Source organism: Podarcis tiliguerta, assembly GCF_965153285.1.
Source record: "Podarcis tiliguerta genome assembly, chromosome: 11".
Taxonomy (NCBI): Eukaryota; Metazoa; Chordata; class Lepidosauria; order Squamata; family Lacertidae; genus Podarcis; species Podarcis tiliguerta.
Genome location: NC_139544.1, coordinates 49,740,356 through 49,764,480, shown reverse-complemented (window position 1 = coordinate 49,764,480; position 24,125 = coordinate 49,740,356). Strand labels below are relative to the sequence as shown.

Genomic DNA, 24,125 nt, shown 5'->3' with positions numbered 1-24,125 from the left:
ACCAGAGCTCTGTTGCACAATTGACAGCTGCTGCAGTTTGGAAGAGCTCCTGGTCCTTTTTGCATCCAGTCGCTTTTACTTCCTTATTTTCTTTCTAAAGATTTACACCCATGTCATGATGGGCTGGTAGGTAGCATAGTAAAGGTAAAGGGACCCCTGACCATTAGGTCCAGTCGTGGCCGACTCTGGAGTTGCTGCGCTCATCTCGCTTTATTGGCCGAGGGAGCCGGCGTCCAGCTTCCGGGTCATGTGGCCAGCATGACTAAGCCGCTTCTGGCGAACCAGAGGTACCACTCCCGCTGGAGTGGTACCTATTTATCTACTTGCACTTTGTCGTGCTTTCGAACTGCTAGGTTGGCAGGAGCAGGGACCGAGCAACGGGAGCTCACCCCGTCGTGGGGATTCGAACCGCCAACCTTCCAATCAGCTGCCAAGGAGTGTGGTGGAGTCTCCTTCTTTGGAGGTCTTTAAGCAGAGGCTTGACAACCATATGTCAGGAGTGCTCTGATGGTGTTCCCTGCTTGGCAGGGGGTTGGACTCGATGGCCCTTGTGCTCTCTTCCAACTCTATGATTCTATAAGTCCTAGGCTCTGTGGTTTAACCCACAGCGCCACCCGCGTCCCGGTAGGTCGCATACCCATCTTCAAATCAGCTTCCAAACTTTGCCAGACATAGACATGGGCTGGGAAATAGAACCCAGTGTCGTGTACCAAGGAAACGATTGCCTCTTTTTCTCATAGCCATGAGATTCAGAAATTTGGTGAGGGTGTGATGCCGGAATAGTGTAGTGTTGCACCATTCAGTAGATTGTGTGTGTGTGTGTGTGTGAAATGCCAGATAAATACTAGCTCAATATAATATAATAGCCCAAATCTTCACCTGCTGCATGATATTCATTCTTCAAGGTTTGCAGTTCCCAGACCTCCTCGTTCCTCTGGACGAAAAAATTAATATGTCTCGGCTAACACCACCAAATGCCATCTTGTGATAAAATACTTAGGGAAGGTGGTGATGCCGCCTGCCTCTTAACAGAGGACTTTCCCCTGCTCAGTCTGCTACTTGTTAGTGGCTATAGACTTGTTATAGATTTGTTGCTCTGTGTTTGATTAATCAGGACACTGTATGCCCAAGGAGTGGGAGGAGAGGGTATTGAAAGCAAAGTGGCTAAGTGTCTCTGCACCGTTTTAAGCCACCAGCATAACCTAATGGCCATTAGGGGTTATCTTGTTAAAGTTTGATTTAATAATGTTCTGGCCTTTTGACCACAATCTAAATGAATGTGTGGCTGTTTGGCTTGTTCCTTCCTCAGCAGTTGTGAATATCTTTTAAAGAAAGAAAGGAAAAAAATCTGAGAGTGGGAAAAAGCTTTCATTTCAATAACAAAGAGTCTTCATCCACATCATGCTTTTTTTGGGGGGGGGGGAAATCATTTTCTTTCCTAAATAAAGATTGCACATAAAAATCAAATGCAATATGTAAGTTGTGCAACAGAAATTGTGTAAGCTGAGTAGTACAAGCAGTATAAATGTCCACTTCCCCCCTTTAATCAAAAATTCACAAAATACCTATGATGGTACTTATTTTAGCAGTGGGAGGCTTTGCTCTAAAAGGTGAGACATGAATAAGATATATAATAAATAACACAATCTTAAGTAATTATTTGGCATCTGTTCGTTCTTGACAATAAGGACGTTGACTAGTTTTTCTAAGTATAACCCCCCCCCACACACACACAATGTAAAAAGGTGTGATGACTTTCAATGGGGCAAACCCAGTTGTTTTGTTTTGTTTTGTTTGTTTGTTTGAACGTATTTACTGAGCAGAGTGGAGCTCCCTGGATTCCCTTGCATATGTGTTTTTCCATCAACATTCATTTAAGATAAATCTGATATCTACAAAGCAATTTAAACACTAAAGAGTCTTACGGGAAGTAGTGAAAAAAAATAAAAATAAAACCTGTTTGTCGACATCCCTTCCTAAGGCACTTATTAGAATAAAATATGTTAAAACAAAACAAAACAAACTCACTTTTGCAAAAGTTTACATTTTAAATTATCAAAAATTAAATAAACGTTGGTAGTAACCATTTTAGACTTGAAGCCAATAAATGTGTCTTGCATCCTTCTTGGTGCATTAGAGTTCACTGCTTTTGAAGTCAACACTGCTGCATTGATTGACATGTCTCGGAACCAATTAAAATTTGCAGCATTTCCCTTGGGAGAAACATATCAGTTTACTTGGTCTGAAATATCCTGATTTGCTGTATACCAGCCACTGAGATACCTTTGCGATATTTATGTAAAAGAATTACCTCCTACTTTAGTTTTCAAAAAACTAAAAGTAATTGTGTGCTTGAGCTTCTGGTCTTTTTGTGCATTTTTCCTGTTTTAAAATTACAGAAATTTCCTGTTTTAAAATTACAGAAGAAATTCAACCCAGGATTTGTATAGGAATATCAGTGAAAGTGGTTTGCTTTTTTAAAAAAGCAACTGGTCTATGTAATGCTATAAAACAACAAAAAAATTCACACCAGAAATGGAGTAAGATTTGCTTGATCAACTTCCCAATATTTTATCTAGAGGGAGCACTAAAACTACTTAATCTTAACAAAGGATTTTTCTTTTAAGCGTAAAAAGACAACATTTGTAACACCAAATTTTAGACTATGCATTATACTTAGATGATGTAGAAAAGAATCTAAGTCTTGAGTATAAGTTCTCTGTTCCATATTTGCATCTCTTTCCTTATTCAGAGCATGGCAGGCCTTCAGATGTTAATGTAGTAAAACGTAATTAATTTACAAATACCCATAATCTGGCAGCTGCAAAATTTGCATGTAGAGCACTATATTGCCACCTTCTTAGGCCACATTTTAAAAGTTTAATGTATGCTGCTCATTCTTGTACCCATTTTTGGCTGTGCGCTTTGATAAATAAATAGATCATCTAAGATTCAATAGGCCAATTGCAGCATATAATAGCTATTCAGAGGCAATTAAACTGCCTTTTTTCATGCCGGCGTGTGAGTGCGCCCTTTTCCAACCTTCAACTTGATTCACGGTGATTCAAAATTAACTTAAAAGTCTTGTTTGCTGACAGCTTAAAGCTTAATTGACTGAAAGCCAAATAGAGTGTGTTCTGTATTCAGCACTAGGGCTATTGATAAAGCCATGTGTAAATTGCACATGTTGAAAGACAGCCATTGGGCCCCTGTTCTCGTATTAGCCCACAACTTAGCATTGCTGCACAGTCAGAATTGCTTTGTCAAGTCTTTTATCACACCAGGTTAACTCTCTGGAGTTTCCCCAGCAGCAGAAGCATCTCAGAGTATTGAGTCTCTTGGATACCGTCTTTTACAAATCTGACACTGGCTTGTATCTTATTGTATTGCCTGTTCCTGTCTTCCACCCCTCCATCATTGTAAGCAAACTTTGTGGTCCAATGCTTTCCTCATATTTATTTGCTGTACTTTTTAGTGTATAACACACCCCCATGTATAAGACCCCCCTTTTTTTGAGGCTCCAAATTGAGAAAAGGGAGGGGGAAATTGCGACCAATCGTATGATCGCTCACCGACAGCAAATGCCAGTCACCCACCCAATTGCCGCGGGAGCCAATAGCCTGCGGAACTTGCCGCAATGACCAATCACCCGCCAGAACACTACTGACAATCTCCAGCTCATGGCATCCACCAATCACCCATCCAACCTCACTGCCATCCATGTATAAGACAACCACAGTTTTTAAGGTTAATTTTTCAAGGGGAAAAAACCTAGTCTTATACACAGAAAAATACAATTTACTTTTAAATAATGTATTTCTCACAGTTCCACCTCGGAGCAGCATATAATTTTAAAAACCGTCAAATATGAGAGACAATATAAACAGATAGACAACACAGGCACCACGATATATAGGAGACCTCCAAAGCTTGATTAGAAAGAAAAGTTTCATCTGTGCTCTTAAGTGTAAGCAGTGAAGGAGCCAGATCTCCCAGGAGTACTTAATTCCAGATTCAGGAGGCCACCACAGAAACAGCCCTGCTCACATATTTCTGAAGCGACAGCAATATCATAGAATTGTAGAACTGGGAAGGGACCCTGAGGATCATCTAGTCCAGGGGTGGCCAACTCCCAAGAGACTGCGATCTACTCACAGAGTTAAAAAATGGCAGTGATCTACCCCCTATTGGTGGGGGGGTTCAGGTCAAAGATGTTGAGGAAGAGGAAAGCCCCATTTTGGGGGGGTGCAAGGCAAAAATGTTGAGCTTTTTTTAGGGGAGCCAAAGTTGTTGAGCTTCTTTGGGGGGAGCCAGTGATCTACCACAGACGTCCAGTGATCTACCGGTAGGTCACGATCTACCTGTTGGACGTGCCTGATCTAGTCTAACCCCCTGCAGTGCAGGAATATACAGCTGTCCCATACAGGGATCGAACCGACAACCTTGTCATTATCATGTTCTAACCAACTGAGTTAAGCTGAACCTGCAGAAGATCTAAATTCTGGAGCAGGGTAATATGGAGAAAGGCGGCTCTTCAGATAACCTCGTTCTGAGCCAAACCAGCACTTTCCATTGCTCTTGAAAGTAAATGTGCAACCAATGCACTTGAAACAAAAGGGAGGGGTGTAATATGAGCCCTGTACCAGATATTCACAGTCCCCTTAGGATCATTGGAGAGAGAGAGAGTGCGCTGAATCAGCATAGCAATGACACTGTACCAGGCGACCTCTTGTAGAGGTTTCATGCAGGTGTTAAAAAGCATGGGAGACAAAATAAAATTCAGAAACCCCCCTAGAAGCCATGGCGTCAAACAAATGTTTCTCAGTATCACCCCCCTAGAAGCCATGGCGTCAAACAAATGTTTCTCAGTATCACCACCTGGATATATGCCTGGAGCTAAGATACCACCAGCTGTTTCAAGACTCTGCCCCCCTAAAAGGCATATTCGAGCTTGGTCAATCATTAGCTAACACTTTGGGACCAACAAGTGCTTCCTTAGCTTTTATTCTTGAGGTTTGACGGCATCATGTCTTGCTGAAAAGAGGCATTAGCCACAACAGTAGCTCAGTCAGCCCCTCTCTGGCAGCTTTTATTACCCAGGCTGGGCAGATGTCTAAAGTGCATTGTCTAACACCCTCAGGTTGCACAAACTGAAAATTATCTATCTGAAGCAGGTGCTTAAGTCACTAAGCAGAAGAAACAAAACAAGCATCTTAAGTTGAAATGAGTATGAGCAGTTTTATCCGCATAGTATATTTCAAGTAAGTTGGAGCATGACTAAGTTAGGTCCATTAATTAAAAACATAGTTGAATACCACCTTCTTCTTCTTCTTCTTCTTCTTCTTCTTCTTCTTCTTCTTTGGCGATCACTTGTAGCAAAGTAAGATTGTCTTCCATAAACATGGTTTTAACACTGAGTCCGTAAATGACTGTGGAGGCCAATTCTAGATCCACATGTCCTTCCACAGTGGGGACACTGGTTTCTGGGCGGGAGTTGATCACGGTGTGGATTTGCCAAGCGTGCCTTCCTCTTAGCACATTTCTCCCTTGCGTCCTGAGTTCAAATGTCTTCAAAATCCCATGACACCTTTGGTAAAGGCTGTTCTCCAGTTGGAGCTCTTGCAGGCAAGTGTCTCCCAATTGTCGGTGTTTATACTACATTTTTTAAGATTTGCCCTGAGACAGTCTTTAAACCTCTTTTGTTGACCACCAGCATTATGCTTTCCATTTTTAAGTTTGGAATAGAGTGGCTGCTTTGGAAGATGATAATCAGGTTGAATAATAATCGGTTGAATACCACCCAGTTCTTGTCTTGGCTGCTTGAGTGTAGTGTAATGGAGAATTTATGGTTTTAAATTTAGTGCTTAACCCTTTCTTGATAATTTAGGGCAGGCAGATTAAAAATCAAAGTATAATGTAAAGTTCTATGGGACAAGCACCAGTTGCCACCCTCTGAGATAAAGCCCCCAACATGAATCAAAATATTAAAATGGTCACCTGCCTTTGATAGATGCTTGCAAGAAGTGAATCCCATTATCGTGGAGCATCCACAGACTCTTTCTTTTTCTACTTATTTCTGTGTGGCGTACATGGTTCTCTCCGCCTCCATTTTATCCTCACAACAACCCTGTCTGGCCCACCCAGTGTGCTTTATAGCTGCCCCTTGGTCTTCCAGGTCCTAGTCCAAGGCTCTAACCAGGACACAGAACTGATTCATACTTGCTTTGACATGAGAGACAGAAAAATAGAATTGGCTCTTTGTCAGTTGTGAGAAGGTTCGGAGGGTGGCAACATGAGAAGGGGCCTTTTCTGTGGTGGCTCTCCATCTGTGGAATGTTCTCCCCAGAGAGGATCGCCTGGCCACCATCAGTACATGTCTTTAGGCACCAGGTGGAAACATTCCTCATTACCCAGGCCTTTGGCTATTAAATACAGTGGTGCCCCGCAAGACGAATGCCTCGCAAGACGGAAAACCCGCAAGACGAAAGGGTTTTCTGTCTGCAGAGGCGCTTCGCAAGACGAATTTCCCTATGGGCTTGCTTCGCAAGACGAAAAATGACGAAAAAAAAAGCGAATTTTTTTTTTTTTGCTCCAAAACCCCTTATTCTGAATCGCTAAGCTGCTAAAAGCATTTTAGCAGCAAAACCGCTACCCCCCCTAAAAAAGCCATTTTTAGCCCTTTTTTAGCCAATAGCGCTAATAGCGCTACTCCGTCAATGGGCTTGCTTCGCAAGACGAAAAAACCACAAGACGAAAAGACTCCCGGAACGGATTCTTTTCGTCTTGCGAGGCACCACTGTAATCTATGGCTTGTTAAATGTTAAATCTATGACCTGTTAACTGAGGGTAGGGCACTGTTGCTATGATCATTTTATTATGATTATTGTGTATTATTGTGCTCTGTATTATGTTTTTATTATTATGCTGTGTAAATTATGTTCTTAGTGTTGTACACTGCCCTAGGATCTTTGGATAAATGGTGGTATCTAAAACAACAACAACTATTATTATTATTATTTGTAATGGTTCTAGGGGTTGCTCGTGCGTAAGCCGGTGCAAACACCTGGCTGGGTTGCCTGAGTGAACCTTTTCTGTCCGGACAGCCACTCACCCGTGGCTGTCTCAATCGCTGGCAGAATCCGTCAGTGGGCGTTTCTTAAACTTCTTCCAGCAATGATGTTCTTTGACGCCTAGTCTCCTCCTACTCTCTCTGCGCGGAAGCCTTCTGCGCAAGGAGGGCGTAGGCAGCAGAGGACCTCTACTCTCCCCGCTGGTCCCCGGCAAGGAGTCATGGGACCGCCTTGCCACTTCCCCCATCTGCCCCCCTTCTCCACTGGTGCTACGCTGATTCTCTTCCCCAGAAGATGGGCTGCCTCTCCCAATCCCGGGACGCTCTCTGGAATCCCTCTGGATCTTGCTCTCTCCCTCCGGCACTGATGGCAGTTCCCTGACATTATTATTATTAGTAGTAGTAGTAGTAGTAGTAGTAGTAGTAGCAGCAGCAGTTCCCTTTTGTGGAAGGAGGTTAAAGGTTAGACTGTTCCACCCTGGAATATGTCAAGGCGTTGTGAATAAAAACTAGCAGATTGAACTGCATAATACAACTGTCAAATACAATGTGATGTATTAAGAATTGCCCATAAAGAATAAGCTATACATGCATACACTGTTAGGGGGAGAAAGTGATAAGCACAGTCCGCCACCATTTAGTGTTTTGTGCTGCCATGGCAACCAGTGGTATTTAAATGAACATTGGCAGATCTCTGTGGTTATACATTCTCTCCCTTTGAAATAGAAACCCCCCTGTCCGCATCCCTCTTGGTTAGACCCTGTTTCTAAAGCACATCGTACACCGAATATGCCACGTAAACTGTACGAAATTAGTTAAGTGATTGTGTGACTTAGAAAGCAGGATACAGAGAAAGAGCTGGAAGGTTTTTCTTTCTTTTTTCCACTTCACACTAATGCATTACAAGTGGAACCTATAGAAATGTGGGTGTGGTCCTTATGGAGCCCCTAGTGCTGCGGAAGGGCTTGAGAAATCTGTCCTATGAAGCTACTGCAAAGCAAATTCTGCCCAAGAGCATGCTAATCCTGTACCCAGTTGGCAAACACCCGTTTGCAATGCCATGATGTTCACAGTGTCACGGTGCTTCCTAATACCTTCCTCGTGTGTTTGTGTATGTGAATGTTTGCTTGTTTAAATATGTGTGGGATCAGTGATGTGAATCTACTTGGGTGCCAGTGTCAAGATGTTATTATACCATGTCACTTGTTCTCCTCTTTTTGGGTCTATTTGCACTTGAGATGTTTCTAGTTTGCATGTTGCTCACTTAAAACCCTTCTGTGATTGCAATATTTCACCATGCAGGCAGTGTTGTTGCAATCCTACTTATTGTACGATGAGGGATTGTGTAATATGGACATGCTTCTTTTGGGTCCTCACCATGTCTCTCCCTCCACCCACTTATGAACCATGCAGAGCCTCTGCATTTCAGTTGCTTGGAAGCACAGGCGTAGAGAGTGTTGCGCTAAGGTGCCGCTTATGGGCATCCCATGAGCATCTGATTACAAAAACCTTCCCATGTGCACTCCAAGAACAGAGCGCTGGGCTACATGGGCCTTTGGTATGATCCTGTGGCTTATCCGAAAGACTACCTGTCCCTACATAGACCTGATAGATTGCTGAGATGTTGTCAGCAGCACCACATGTTATAGACCCATCATATAGTGATTATTTCTTTTTAAAAACGTGGCATTTTCTGCTGTTGCTCCATGCTTTGGACAGTTCTTCTCCCTACTGTACTGGAAGTGCCATCATTTGCTTGCTTGAGAGGTCTTTTTAAGACCCATATCCCCCTCCCCTCACTGCCCTGATGTTCTGCGATTATTAAGCTGAGCCCTTTTTGTATAATACAACGATTTGTTTCGTTTTGTCCTTTTACAACTGTTCTAATATTTTTACTGTATATTTTCATGGTGATTTTAGTTTTGTACACACCACCATGCGCTGTTTGTTAGCTGCCTAAAGAGGTTTGGGGGTTTAAAAAAGTGGTTCATATCCAAAGGTTTCCTTTCTTCAATGGAAGAAAATTCCTTCCACTGGAAGAAGGGAACTTTTGGATCAAACCTAGCTTCCCTCTGTGTTGTACCGGCACAGTGACTCATAAAATCATACTTCTACAGTCACATGTCTAATGTTACTCACCCTTTTGCATTAGGCTAATCCTGTGAACCATTGGTCGTCAGTGGCATCTGTATGCCACCATGGCCAGGTTAGCACTTAAACACAAGTCATGGTTTGTTTAACAAACCAACCATAGGTTTCTCCACAGACCGGGCTATTCCCTAGAAAGTGTGTGGCCTGGAGCAAATCATACTCCCTGCATCCCCCAGTTGAGTTTCTCTACCCACTACCTCTGCTCACAATTTATCTTTTGTTGTTGTTTTACCTCCCACCTCAGCTTGCATTTTTATTTTGCTGCAACTTTAGGAAGGCAGTGCTGGTAGACTCTTAAATGTGCACACACCTGGGATGGCCCTGCCCACAAATGAGCCAACTATGGCTTGTTTCCCAAGTGTTTGGTTTCTTTTCCAGCTACTCTTGTCTTGTGTCTTTGTATCTTGGTGAAACATATGGGGTGAAGTGGCCAGACCATCCATATTTGAGCTCCGTCTTCCATCTCACACAAAGCCATAGTTAAACTAAAGTTTGTAAACTGACTACAAACCATAGTTTTGGATCATGTAGCTAGGAAACAATGCTGAGCGGGTTTCACGCATAACCCTAAGCAAGGGAGGGCCAGTGTGGGTGTCTATGGGCAATATGGCACCCACAGATAACCCCCTTAGTGTCTGCTAAGGTACCCAGGCCCTGCCGGGTTCGTATTTTCAAAAATTGAGGGGGTTTGACTTTTCTTAGAGGGGTTGTTTTTTGAGGGGTGTCTCCTCTTTTGTCTGTGTTTTATTCCTTTATGGAAGGGCGTGAAGGTGTTTGGGTGGGTGTGATCGTCACCAATTTTTATTCCATAAAATGGGTATTTTGTGTTGCCGTGACAGTTTCTTCATTTTTCTGAATGTGCCCCCAGACTAAGAAACGTTGGGAAACCGTGCTGTTCAATTACAGTTGACGTAATATTATTTTAATATGTAAGTAGTCTTGGAGGAATTTTTATATGGAAAGGCGACATATAAATGCTTAAAATAAATTACTATTGAGCCATGGCTTTGCATTATGTGAAAACCAGACCTCTAGTGTGTTTTAATTCATATTCATATTTCTCATTTTTTTCCTCCTATATATTGCTTGTCTGTGGGCATATTTTACCTAGCAGCACTCTCTCTTCCCTTCACGAGGCTTGCCTCATACTTTGTAGAACCGTGGTTTTAGACAGCTGTTTCAATATTTACTGAATGATGCGCTGCAAAATTGCAAACGGTTGAAGCTTCAGAATTACGCAGGAGGGAAAATCCAGCATTGTGTCTGCACTTGTTACATATTCAGAACTCACCTGAATAATAATAGGCTCAAGGAATACCAATGAGGCTCTGAGCCCTGCCTCCTAATCCTTCAGGAAGTTGCGCTGCTGATTCTGTCATCTGTAATCGTGCTGTTTTCCAACTCTTTCAATGCACATTACAGCAGAAAGGATCTAAATACCTCACAAGTTCCCACTTCCCAAAGCCTTGTTAATTGTATCTGTGCAATTATTCCTGCTAAAGCCTCCTGTTGCTACTGTTATTTGCCACTGCTATTCTGTTATGCTGGTGGCTTTGTGGGATAAAATTGTGCTGTGCAACATTTCTTATCTGTGTTGGGTATTGCCTCTTTTACCATTTTCTTTTTATAGAAGCATTCTTAAAAGTGCTGTTAAAATGTAGGCACACCTTTGTTTTGGCATAGCATCCTGTTTAAACCTTTTGTAATATAATTTTTCTTTCAAAAGGATTTAATGAATCGTTTTCAGGCATTACATGGAAACAGAAAGAAATGAGGCATGGAAGGTTTATTTATTTTTTTTATAACAGAAAGGCAACTGAATGTAATGTTTACATGATCTTTGTTATTTTGTGGCATTTAATTTTTTTTAACAGCCAGATCTTTGGGAAAAACATTGTGGGGGAAATATATTTTCAGTTTCTGTAAGACATTCCATTTTTAGTTTCTGATATTGCTCTATCTCTTATTGATTTCCTGGCAAATCATGGCTATCTAATTTTACCTGCCTTCTCATTGATTTCCAATAAGAATCTGGTCTCTTCATAAAGAATCAGGATAAGTTGCAACTCGGTTTCAAAATGATTGCAATTTAAAATAGTTTGTTACTCTTATACTTTTCAATAAAATAGTAATCATGTTTCAAAATGTAAAATCCAGAATACTGGTTTTATTGAAGTTTTACCAATGCCCAGTGAGGTTTGATACTCCAGAATGAATTGCATTTATTGATCAGGGTTTTTTTTTGTAATCTAGCATATCTTTAAAAGCAGGAGTCATTTGGAAAAATATTTTCAAATGTACTTTGATTTTTGTCTCATTGTAAGCTGGCCATCAGCATCTAGCAAGGTAACTGATGAGCTTGAAATATTTAATTTTTAGGAGGGTTGAATATTTTTTAAATTGCAATTATTTTATTCTACTGTTTTTACCTGTGCCTGTGCATCAGCAGGCAAAGCAACAAATAATAGAGCAGACTTGTGGATCTGAACATGTCCTGTTTCACTGCATAAATGAAATTTTAATTCATTGCAATTAGCTCAGTTCAGAGGCAAAAATGTGAGTCACTCTCTCATACTGAAGATTAAGACAATTTTTGAGTTGAAGGCTATAATCAAATTCTTTATTCTCTTCTTGCATAAATGTTAAGTTCATGTCCTTATTTTTCACAAAGCTTCACATATATTTAAGGTGTATATACTGACACAGATTGGCTGTGATGCATTTTTCTTGATCTGAGGACTTTTTTCTACCTTGCGAACCAAACATTTCACTGTATCGGAGAACAGGAAATCTAAAATGGTTGAAGGCAACTATTTCCCTAACATACAGCAAGAGCAGTGAGGAATAGTTCAGGACAAAATGGATTCTCTGCAGTTTTGTACGGAGCTGATAGATGATCCCTTTAATCAACCAGAGCTGGATTTTTTTTCATACTGCCTCTTCCCCCCCCCCACCTTCCTCAGCATGTCATAGTAATTAATTTAATCCTGTTAGCATATTATAAAGAAGATAATAAATAATCAAATCTGTTTTATATTTATACTAGTATGAATGAACACTTTCCTTACAAATCAGCAACCAATACTGCAAAATCTTAGCAGTTTTTAATAGGCAGTAATACATTAACAAGAATTATAGAAAGCTATATAAATTCCCTATTACCCCGCCGTCTGATGCTGTTGTACAGATTTAGGCACATTTAAATCTACACTAGCTAGCTGTGATACTGTATATGACCACCAAGTATTCATGTTATGTTTCTTTTCAAAAGTGAATACTCTATCACTTATGCACAGCCAGACTTCTATAAAATTATTAGGTATGTGTCTAGAAAATGAATAAGAAGCCTGCTGTCTCCATTGGCTGTAGTGGTGTCAATAACATTTATATGTTGGTCGAGTTCACTGCATCGTGCGAAGACTGGATCCCGCAATCGCAATATATTGAAATTAGGAACGGAAGTATGCTTAGATTATTTTTTGTGTGAATTACAATGAATTTCCAGAGGTGTAGAAGTCTGCTCCCACGGCAAGGAACGTGGCACAGGTGACTGCCTTTACAGCAGTGCAGATAAATGTTAATTAATTATGAAAATGTTGCTCCTGTCGCCAAAGATGAATGAAAAACCCCGACCAGGAAAGGTTTGAAAAACAACAACAACCCTCCAGCTCCATAAGGCAGGATGCAAAATGGCAGAGCCGTAGACGTACTTGCAGTTTTATAACTTGACAAGAATGTCTGTGAGCAAAAAAATAAAAATGAAGGAAGGAAGGAAGGAAGGAAAAAGGGGGGGGGGAAGCTTGCTGGCTCTTTTAACCCTTCCATGTAATGACAGCAATTTGAAGGAACTTGAAAGCAATAAGCGAGAAGCATTGTGCACTAGGCTCTCTTGTTCCACTTTGTGCCATAGCATGTCAGTACATTGTTAAAGTTAAGTGTATCCACATCCCTACGAGCTAATGAATACTTGGTAGTCTATACTAATACTTTAGTGGATGCTGAACAAGTTTAGATGTTAAGCTTTTTAGGAAGAATGAATGATGGCTAATGATTATTTAATGACAGATCTCTGGACTGAAAGGCACTTAGCACTCAAAGTGTGCTGCAAAGCCTATTTCTCAGAGCTTCAGACAGGTTTATTTGGTCTCACCTTGAAGAGAACAGTGCTGTATTGATTTCATTGGTGTGGATTTAAACACGCCATTGGCTTAGAATAGCACCAACTATGCAGCAGAAAATCAGCACCTTAATCCTTGCGATTACTCGTAAGCTACTATGAAAACATTTGGTTCCAGCTGCTTGAAAAATGGAAGCAAATTTTTAGCTTTGAATGTTGAACTTTGTTTAAAGCAAGGCAGTGCTGTGTTGTTGTGTGCTGTGATTAAAAGGAACAGATGAGGTCAACTGTTCTTTGACTGCATCCAAGAGCAAATGGTTTTGATCCCATATTTATCTGTTGCATATTCTGCTCTATCCCAAGATCTCTGAGCGAATTACACAAATATTTAAAATTTCATATGAAAGGGGAAAGTAAAAACATTACAATCCTTTCTACCATATATGGTTATTTAATAAATATTTAGCGCAGCCTTTGAGTCTACATTTCCTACTAAACTGTAACCCTGCATATGTGCATATTCTCCCCCTGTTTGCTGTTGTTTCCCCTATGTTGAATTTTAGACTGTAAATTCCTTGGGGACTTGTCAGTTTGTTGCTTTATAAAAGCTCACGCAACTTTAGTGCTATAAGAATAACACATATATAATTTATGGTATTTTTCTTAATTAAGTATTCTGTGTGAATTATATTAAAATTAGCTACCAATTTCTTGTTAGCCCCTTCTAGCTATTGACTTCAATGCTCACATGGAATCTTTGCGAACATTGCAACTCCTGATGTGGGAGATTTATTATGCCCAGTTGGAAGTCGACAGCTTTTGTAGTCAAAGTTTAGGAACAGGACAAGTCGTGCCCAGGGAAACTCTTTAGGGGGCAAGAAGGTAGAGAATGAATTTTAAGCCCCATAAAATTTGAGAACAGAAGTGTGCTTGCTGTCAGCTCAGCTTAAAGTTTGTTTTAAAATTTTAAAAACGGATGGTGATCAGACACGATGCTAATCATAATACTCCAGTAAAGGGTGAACTCCAGCAAACATCAATGAATGCATTAGGAAAAGGAAAACTCTGATCCTAAACATCCGCTGTCTTGTGGGACATCTTCAGGAGAAGAATACATTAAGGAGTAAACCCTACACAAATCCGGAGTAGAGTCCGTAGGATGGCACCTTGTATGCCTCCTTCCAGCAACTCAGCTGGTGACAAACTTATTTCTCTGCTTTCCTTTTGACCATTTCAGCATGGCCAAGAGGGAGGTCTTGTCAACTGGGCAGCCCAGGACCTCCATTTCCAGGCTTGCACACTAGGGAGGTCACTTAAGTGCTGCTACCTTCACCCTCAGAGGTGACTTCACCCTCAGAGGTGCACTCCATTCTCTCTTGAGACGGATGCCAACAACGACAAGATGATGATGATAATAATACTCATCTACCTTATAAGGTTGTTGTAAGGAGTGTGTACATTCACATGTGCTGGATAAACGTTAAGGTAGTACAGTGATAAAGGTAAAGGGACCCCTGACCATTAGGTCCAGTCGTGACCGACTCTGGGGTTGCGGTGCTCATCTTGCTTTATTGGCCAAGGGAGCCGGTGTATAGCTTCCGGGTCATGTGGCCAGCATGACTAAGCCGCTTCTGGCAAACCAGAGCAGCGCATGGAAACGCCATTTACCTTCCCGCTGGAGCGGTACCTCTTTATCTACTTGCACTTCGACGTGCTTTCAAACTGCTAGGTTGGCAGGAGCAGGAACCGAGCAATGGGAGCTCACCCCGTCACAGGGATTTGAACCCCGTACAGTGGTACCTCGGGTTAATTTGTTGGTACCTTAATTTGTTCTTGAGGTCCGTTCTTAACCTGAAACTGTTCTTAACCTGAAGCACCACTTTAGCTAATGGGGCCTCCTGCTGCTGCCGCGCCACTGCCGCGCGATTTCTGTTCTTATCCTGAAGCAAAGTTCTTAACCCGAGGTACTATTTCTTGGTTAGCGGAGTCTGTAACCTGAAGCATATGTAAGCCGAGGTACCACTGTATTATTCTTTTTACCAAATCATTTTCCTTAAATTGCTTGTTGCTCTACTTCTTTCATTTCGTTTTAATTGCTGCTTTTCTCTTATGCCGTGGTGCTCTTACTTTGCTTTGTGAGCCACCCTGGAAGTTCTGTCATTGGATCAGAACTCATGGGATTTCACATTTTAAATAAACGGAAGTTCGTTACTACTTAATTTCTTCACAGTCTAAACTGCATAACAGTCTTCACTGTGCTCAACATTTGATGCGCTGTGTCAGTTCTTTCAGCTCATGTGGAAATTCTTGAACAAATATAATATGTTAAGGCAGTTAATATCAACAGAAGAGATTTTGTGGGTGGAATACGGGATATGCAGCAAAGCAGAAATGTTTGTGCCACAGAGAGAGGGAGGCAGAGGCAGGGAAAGAGAGGCATAGTTGCAATCAAGGTTTTGCACATCCTGAGGTGCATCTGAAATTTTTATAAGTACTGTTTGGTGCTCTTCATTCAAGGCACATATAGCTGATGGCCAAGTGTAGTTCTGCCTCAAAAGTGGCACAACAGGAATTTTAACACCTCAGAGATGACAACACGGTAAACTTCCAATAGCTCAGGTCAGTAGATGGTGCCACATCTACATGAATTATTAAAGGACAAATAGCAATGCCTGAATATTACAGTTAATGTACCGCATCACTGACAACACCTTTTCTGCATTTAACGCCTCGTCTGATGCTTCCTAGTATCAAGGAGGGATCAAGACTGAAGAAGGATTTTTTTCTAAAGGACCAAAACTTACATTGACCCCAATTTACAGAAATATGGGGTCCGGCAGAAAGTCCATCCAGTTTTGCAAGGAATAGGAAGAAACCAAATAAATTAACTAGGATTAAAACGTGGAGAGAATATTCAGAGTGTTCCCAGCTTGGTTGACTGTTAAGAACCATCGCTTAAAACCACCAAACAGCAAGAATAAAATGCTGAAACAGTAAAGCATAGCAAGCAAGGGTAGCTGCATAAAGCCCAAGCCAGGAGAGTAAAAAGACAAAACACTAGTCAACTTGGCAAATGGTCTTTACACCAGAACTTGTTGTTGTTGTTGTTTAGTCGTTTAGTCGTGTCCAACTCTTCGTGACCCCATGGACCAGAGCACGCCAGGCCCTCCTGTCTTCCACTGCCTCCCGCAGTGTGGTCAAACTCATGCTGGTAGCTTCGAGAACACTGTCCAACCATCTCGTCCTCTGTCGTCCCCTTCTCCTTGTGCCCTCCATCTTTCCCAACATCAGGGTCTTTTCCAGGGAGTCTTCTCTTATGAGGTGGCCAAAGTATTGGAGCCTCAGCTTAAGAGGAGCCAAATGAGCCTCTCTAGAAAGGGCTTTCCATTGCTCAGCACACTTTATAGGCAGCCCTATATATGAGGCATTACAGTAGTCCAAACAAGATGTTATCAGAGCATGAATAATATGGCCGGTCTATCTCTTAAGGCAGGCATGTCTATCTCTTAAGGCCGGTCTATCTCTTAAGGCAGGCATGTCCGTTTCGGGGGCCTAATCTGGCCTGCCGGTCGGTTCAATCCGGCCCCAGTGGCAGTTTATTTTTGGGGTAAAATTATAAAAAAGCTCAACAGCTTCAGTCCTAAAAAAAAAAAAAGGTCAACAACTTTGGTTGGCCCTTTGGCCGGCCCTCATGGTCCTTCACTTCATCAAATCTGAAAAAAGTTTGGACACTACTGTAAGGGTTGCAGTTGTGCCAAGGGTTATGAAAGGATCAGAGGATCAGTAAATTCTGTGGACTGAAACCAAAGAACTCACCTGCTCAGAATTCCAAGACATATTTCTATAATAATGAATTGGTATGGCATTTACCCCTCCAAGTTTTTAATACCTAATACAATAAAAGAGTACCATCATGTGCCTAATAGCAGTTATAAAGTATCTGGGGGTAGTCCATCTCCCATAAAATAGCCTTTAGCCTTAATTCAAATCCATTGATTCCTGTTCCAGTTAAACCTGTAGAACTTAATATGTCTTTTAATCCTTTTATTGTAAGATAGGATAAAATTAATTTTACACTAGGACTGTGCAAAGCCAATTAACATGATCTTTAGAGTTATTTAGTAAAGTGCTTCAAACTGCTAAATTTATCCTGACCTCTTGGTTGCACTCCCTGACTGCTTTTTAAATGAAGTAATCAATATCTTCCAACCTTTTAAACAGCTTAAACTTTTTTTCAGATATTTTTTTACCTATATTTTATTTAAACAGATTAGGGATGAAAAATACACAGCTACAGTTGTCGACCATTTCCTGTAGGGCTGTTGTCTTTTTGGTTTTGGTACTCGGTCAGTGTGCTTGGAAACCTTTGTAAATGTGGAGTCAAAATGTGCGTTTTGCAAATAATGAAGAAATCTGTCACTTCCATTTACTTAGTGCATAGAAAGTGTGCTATCTCTACAACTTAAATGCAGAAACCTACCTTCTTCCCCAGCATAGCTTCTTTTCCCCCCACATAGGGCTATTTGAGGTTATTAATTTTCTCACCGTGATAGGGTGATCAACCGTCCTGTCAAGAAAATGGATCTCTGTGTCACCCTTTAGCATGATTAAATGGAGGCACATCGCTGTGAGAAAATACCAAATTTTCACGAGACAAATGAAACTTGTAGCGAGGACAACTTTTATAGACATTATTTCATTTTAAAATCTCCCATTTGGCTGTCAGTTTATTTGTTGGGAAGGGTTGCCATTAATTGCATGTTCCTCCTAATAACTCAAAAGACAGTAAAGGGGGGGGGGGACCAGTTTCACACCTAAATCTCTTACACAGAACAAAATGTCATCTAGTGTCCTCCAGTGAACATAGCTCGGTTTACGTAAACTGGGTTGCTAATCAGCTCCCCAAAACTCTTTGTCCTGATCCATTTCCGCTGCTCTTTCTGGCACTAAAACGCTTGCAGCTTTTAAGCCTGGCTGCAGAACATTGAAATCTCTTGAAAGGGGGTCAGGAGCCTCAAAGTGCTTTCAGACGGGCGCTGCTTGTGAAAGAAACGCATCCGTAGAGCAGAACTGGAAAAGGCAGTCAACACGTTGATATGTTTTCCCCTTGCTTCTTGAGGTTTTAACATAGGGTTGGCTTGCTTGCTAAACCTGAACTCGCCAGAAAGAAGCGTTTGGCCCTAAATGAATCCCGATAAAACGAAGGGTTAACTTGAGCTTGCTTTAATCAAACAAAAGGAAGAGCCAAGGAGGGGGCTCCTCTCTCTCCCTTTTTGTTTTTTGAGGGGGGAGTTTGCCAAGTGCCCCTGTTGTTTAATTTCCTACTGGAAGCAGCACATGTGTGGGGCTTTCTCTCCCCCACCCCAGTTCTTTTCTTTAAACAGTGACCATTGCAGAGGCTGAGTGGTTGGGGTCAATGCCTTGCCTATTGATCAGTATCCCTGCAGTCCCCCAGCTCCAGCATCTGCTTCATTGGCTTCTTTCAGTGCTTGCTTCAGTACATTAGAATAGAAATCCATAACCAGAGCTGTGCTCATCCGAGCAGGGGAAGAAACTAAATTAAATGGTATAAAACAATCTTGGATCAGGAGTTTGTGCCAATTCATCTTGATCTAAGATGTCACACCGGGCTCTCTGTCTGAGCACCTGGGCTAGAGGCAGCCATAGTGAAAATAGATGGAGCTGCGATCATTCATTTGTCAGCTAAGGAGCTCGGCAGCGGTTAGCAATTCCCTTCTGCAGAGGTCAGCTGACAGAACAATCAGTGCAACTGCAGAATGGAGCTTTCCTTTGAACTATTGTTATGGAGCATGCTTCTTGGGGTGGGGTGGGGGCTGGAGGGGAGGGGAGTGTGGTGGTTTCCTTCCAGATCATTGTGCTCTGAGTGAAGCGAATTAAAAAATGGATCTGCCTAGGCAGACCCCGGTTGCGGTTTGTGTTGCGTTTAACGGTAGTGATTATATATACAAATTGCAGGTGATTAAAATGGTTACGTATCACTTAGCGTAGAGTCCATTTTCATCTTTCTTTTTCCATACAAGGTGACTATTGATTTTTATTTTTTTTTCAAAGCTCCTTTCCTTCTCATTGTTAAAGATCACCCCCACCCACTCCTTTGGGTGTAAAACTATCAGAACCAGAGCTGAACTGGGAATCGGTTTTCTTAACAGAGGTTCCAGTGCTCTTTTCCCCTTTTCTTTTGAGAGAGAGAGAGAGAGAGAGAGAGAGAATTCATTTGCTGCAGTTTGGGCATACCGTAGCAGAGCGTTTTTTATTATTAATTCTCACTTTGTTAATCTCCAGACCTTGTAATTCTGTCTGTGAGTATCAAGTGGTCTCCTCTGATTTCTCTCAGAAGAGATTTAACATCATAGTGTAGCAGGGAGGAGTGAGACTTTTAGTACATTGGCTATAATATACACAAGTCTGTTTCCTGGTACGTTGAAGAAGTCATAACTATATCTCAAAATGCAGTTGAAGTAATGAGTGATATGCGAGCCATAGTCACAAGTAGACCCATTAATTTGTCCATTAATTTCAGTGAGTCTGTTCTGAGCATGACTTAAATAGGTAACAATCAGTGTTCTAAAATTTTGTAAATGCAGCCCTGCATGCTTATAATTATTTATTATTTCTTTAAGGCATTTCCCACACTTCTCTTTAGCTGAAAATGCTCCCAAAGCAGCATACAAAAACCAGTACAGTCCCTGCCTTCTGGTGTACAGTCTAAATGGCATGAAACAGAAGGAAAAAGTGATTGGGAGGTAGAAGGGGGAAGAACAAGCTTAGAACATCCTTTCTTAAAGTTACAGTTCTTATAAAGTTCACCTGGGGTGCAGACAGTTCAGATAGCCTGCTAGTATTGCTGCGTTGTTCATATTCCTTTGCCTACTGCATTCTTGCATTATTTCATCCACTAATGTAAACTGCTTTAGGGTCTGCATCTTTGACTTACAGTAAGACCCAGAAGCCATGTAAAGCAAGTATTTTAAGGCAGCAAGGGATTGTGTGCTCCAACCCTTCTGTGACCTTGACCCCCAGGCCAGTGTAACCTAGAAAGTGAAACTTAATGCAAAGGAGAGGGAACTTTTCCAGTTGGGTAACTGTCTAGCCTTTCTTGTTATAAATGCGTCCCAGCATTTATAATGTACTGCCATAACAGGGTGCAGGAAAACATAAATCCATATATTTCATTTGGTGAAACAACTATTTGGCTTTTCAAAGACTGAAGGCAGCCCTGCCCAGGGAAATGTTTTTAATATTTTGTTGGGAGCCACCCAGAGTGACTGGGGCAATATGATAATGATGATGATGAATTTATTATATGTATCCTACAATAAAACACAATACATTAAAAAATTCCCTATACAGGGCTGCCTTCAGGTGTCTTTGAAAAGTCATATAGTTATTTATCTTCTTGACTCTGATGGGAGGGTGTTCCACAGGGTGGGCACCACTACCAAAAAGGCCCTTTGCCTGGTTCCCTGTAAATTCACTTCTCAGAGTGAGGAAACCACCAAAAGGCCTTTGGAGCTGGAACTCAGTGTCTGGGCTGAACGATGGAGACATTCCTTCAGGTATACTGGACCAAGGCCATTTAGGGCTTTAAAGGTCAGCACCAACACTTTGAACTGTGCTTGGAAACATACTGGGAGCCAATGTAGATCCTTTAGGACGAGTGTTTCTATGGTCCTGGCAGCCACTCCCAGGCACCAGTCTAACTTGCATTCTGGATTAGGATTCCTGTTAGCATATGAGAGATGTCCACTATCTGTACCTTCCAGAAACAGTTGAATATATTTTTGTTCCAACAGGCTTTCCCAGGTAGATAAATAAGTTTTTGCCACAAGTTACTATTTTGTATGGTTTCAGTTTTGTTTCAAATGTGTTTTCTGTTTTTAAAAACTGTTTTTAATTGTTTTTATTATACATCGCCTTAACACGACTGTTGGAGCACCACCATATACCATGTGTTTCATTGGTTACACAGCAAGTATTTGGAGAACAAGGCTGTGACTACTATACCACTTTTTAAAAAAATGAATAGTAAAAGGAGTCATAAGACGTGTATTTAAATTCTTTGCACAGTGAAAGGACCACCAGAGTTGCTGGAGTTAGAACAGTTTATGAACCACCTGTCCTAATGTTCTTTGTGTTGTGTTTCAGGTTCTCTGTCTGGATTTCCGCAAATGAAAAAAATATCTATGTCGTACGAAGAGAGGCGAAAGCAAGCTACTGCTATAGTTTTGCTAGGAGTAATTGGAGCAGAGTTTGGAGCAGAAATTGAACCTCCGAAGTTGCTGACCAGGCCGCGCAGCTCTAGCCAAATTCCCGAAGGGTTTGGCTCAACAAGTGGTGGATCCAACTATTCTCTGGCGAGGCATACTTGTAAGTTTCTCTCTTCCCACTCCCCCTTGATGCAAGCTGTATGGCGAAATATATGCTATTGTATTCTGTTATATGGCCCATTTCAGTAACAATGCGAAAGCCTGGCTTCCTGCCATGAGAACCAAGATGCAGAGAGCCACTGGTTCACACACACACACGCCACCACCCTACTCCTCCTCCATGCACCAGAGGTCGAAATCAAAAACGGAAGCTTTTGATTTCAGACTATTTCGTCCCAAGGAACTTCCAAGGGTTCTGAAGGGTCACAGGTCTGAGACACTGTTTAATGATCATAAAGGTAAAGGTAAACCATTAGGTCCAGTTGTGGCCGACTCTGGGGTTGCAGCGCTTATCTCGCTTTATTGGCCGAGGGAGACGGCGTAGAGCTTCCGGGTCATGTGGCCAGCATGAGTAAGCCACTTCTGGCGAACCAGAGCAGTGCACGGAAACGGTGTTTACCTTCCCGCCAGAGCGGTACCTATTTATCTACTTGCACTTTGACGTGCTTTCAAACTGCTAGTTTGGCAGGAGCAGGGACCGAGCAACGGGAGCTCACCCCGTCATGGGGATTTGGACCGCCAACCTTCTGATCGGCAAGTCCTAGGCTCTGTGCCACCCACGTCCCTTTAATGATCATAGCCCCATATATATGTGTGTGCATATCTGGGAGCTGTTGAAAACCTATCTTTGCTACCCAAACACAGGATCTATTCACATTCTCTTAGTAGTCTTAGAACTGATCCAGGAAGACCACTCTAAAATGCCTTAAAAAACAACAACAGGTAGTTTCCCCCCTAAATTTGTCCCTAGTTTGTCGCCATTAGCTCAGGCAGCACTGTCTTTTCTGGACTATCCCTCCTTTTGTTCATTTACCCCTCCCATGTTTTCATGGAATGCTTTCATGTCCTTTTTTGCAGCAATTTTTTCGTGTCCTTTTTCTGCAACTCTCACTTTGCTCCTTTTATCCTTGGGGTGGGGGCGTGGGGTGGGAGCTGGATCAAGAATTTACAATCCCACTTTTTTTTACTAGCGATGTCTTAATAGCAAAACTGAAATGTAAAGTTAATTATTCAAAAATGCTTTGGGTGACCATCCAAACCTCAGAGAAGTTACTCATTTTTTTATTCCCCTAGTTTATGAATATTGTAGGTGATTACCAGAATGGTTCCACAAACCAGTGGCCTTGGATGAATTCCTAAAGGTTACAGTAATACTCTTTCATTGCATTCAGTCTAATAAGGCTGAGTGCTCTTGGGTCTCGTGTATACTTTCTTTCCAGATATACCTTTGTCTCATGCTTAATTCTTAATGCAGACACCACTTAGTTGAGTTTAAATCCAGCGTTGCAATTCTAATAATCCTTCTGTGTTCTTTGTATGGGCCGCACTGTACCCATGACTGCCACACCTCTCTTCTTCCCATTGTCAATAAGTGAAGGTGAAAGGTAGGATGGGAACAACTTTCACTGGAAAGTCTTCATTCTGCTCTGTCATCATATTCTGTGCACTCTCACATTCATCCCATGAATTTTAATATATTTTGAAATCTGAAGTGGGAATTTCATAGAATCATAGAGTTGGAAGAGACCACAAGGGCCATCGAGTCCAACCCCCTGCCAAGCAGGAAACACCATCAGAGCTCTCCTGACATATGGTTGTCAAGCCTCTGCTTAAAGACCTCCAAAGAAGGAGACTCCACCACACTCCTTGGCAGCAAATTCCACTGTCGAACAGCTCTTACTATCAGGAAGTTCTTCCTCATGTTTAGGTGGAATCTTCTTTCTTGTAGTTTGCATCCATTGCTCCGTGTCCGCTTCTCTGGAGCAGCAGAAAACAACCTTTCTCCCTCCTCTATGTGACATCCTTTTATATATTTGAACATGGCTATCATATCACCCCTTAACCTCCTCTTCTCCAGGCTAAACATGCCCAGCTCCCTTAGCCGTTCCTCATAAGGCATCGTTTCCAGGCCTTTGACCATTTTGGTTGCCCTCCGCTGGACACATTCCAGTTTGTCAGTGTCCTTCTTGAACTGTGGTGCCCAGAACTGGACACAGTACTCCAGGTGAGGTCTGACCAGAGCAGAATACAGTGGCACTATTACTTCCCTTGATCTAGATGCTGTACTCCTATTGATGCAGCCCAGAATTGCATTGGCATTTAAATCAGTGCACTTCCTGTTAAGATTTTCAAAATATAATATACGACCTGTTTTGTATCTGAACACCAGTGTATCTTAACGTGCTTTTATTGCAATATCAGACCCTTGATTTCAACCATTAGCACCCAAAAAAGGTCTTTTTGACAGCATTCCCACTGCTGAAAAAAAGAGGCGGTAGAAGTTTAATTCAGAAATTTACATTTCACCTCCTGCAATTCCATGCTGCTTTTCTGGGGCAGG

At 41.7% G+C, this 24,125-nt stretch overlaps 1 protein-coding gene across 5 annotated transcripts in view; it reads left to right on the top strand.

Moving 5' to 3' along the window:
- WDR7 (WD repeat domain 7) overlaps positions 1 to 24,125 on the top strand; it is a 221,697-nt gene that overhangs the window by 105,107 nt on the left and 92,465 nt on the right. For all 5 annotated transcript variants that reach the window (XM_083402630.1, XM_083402629.1, XM_083402633.1 and 2 more), the window contains one exon: positions 21,504 to 21,725. In XM_083402630.1, the coding sequence (XP_083258756.1) occupies positions 21,504 to 21,725 (222 nt within the window). The remainder of the gene's footprint in view (positions 1 to 21,503; positions 21,726 to 24,125) is intronic.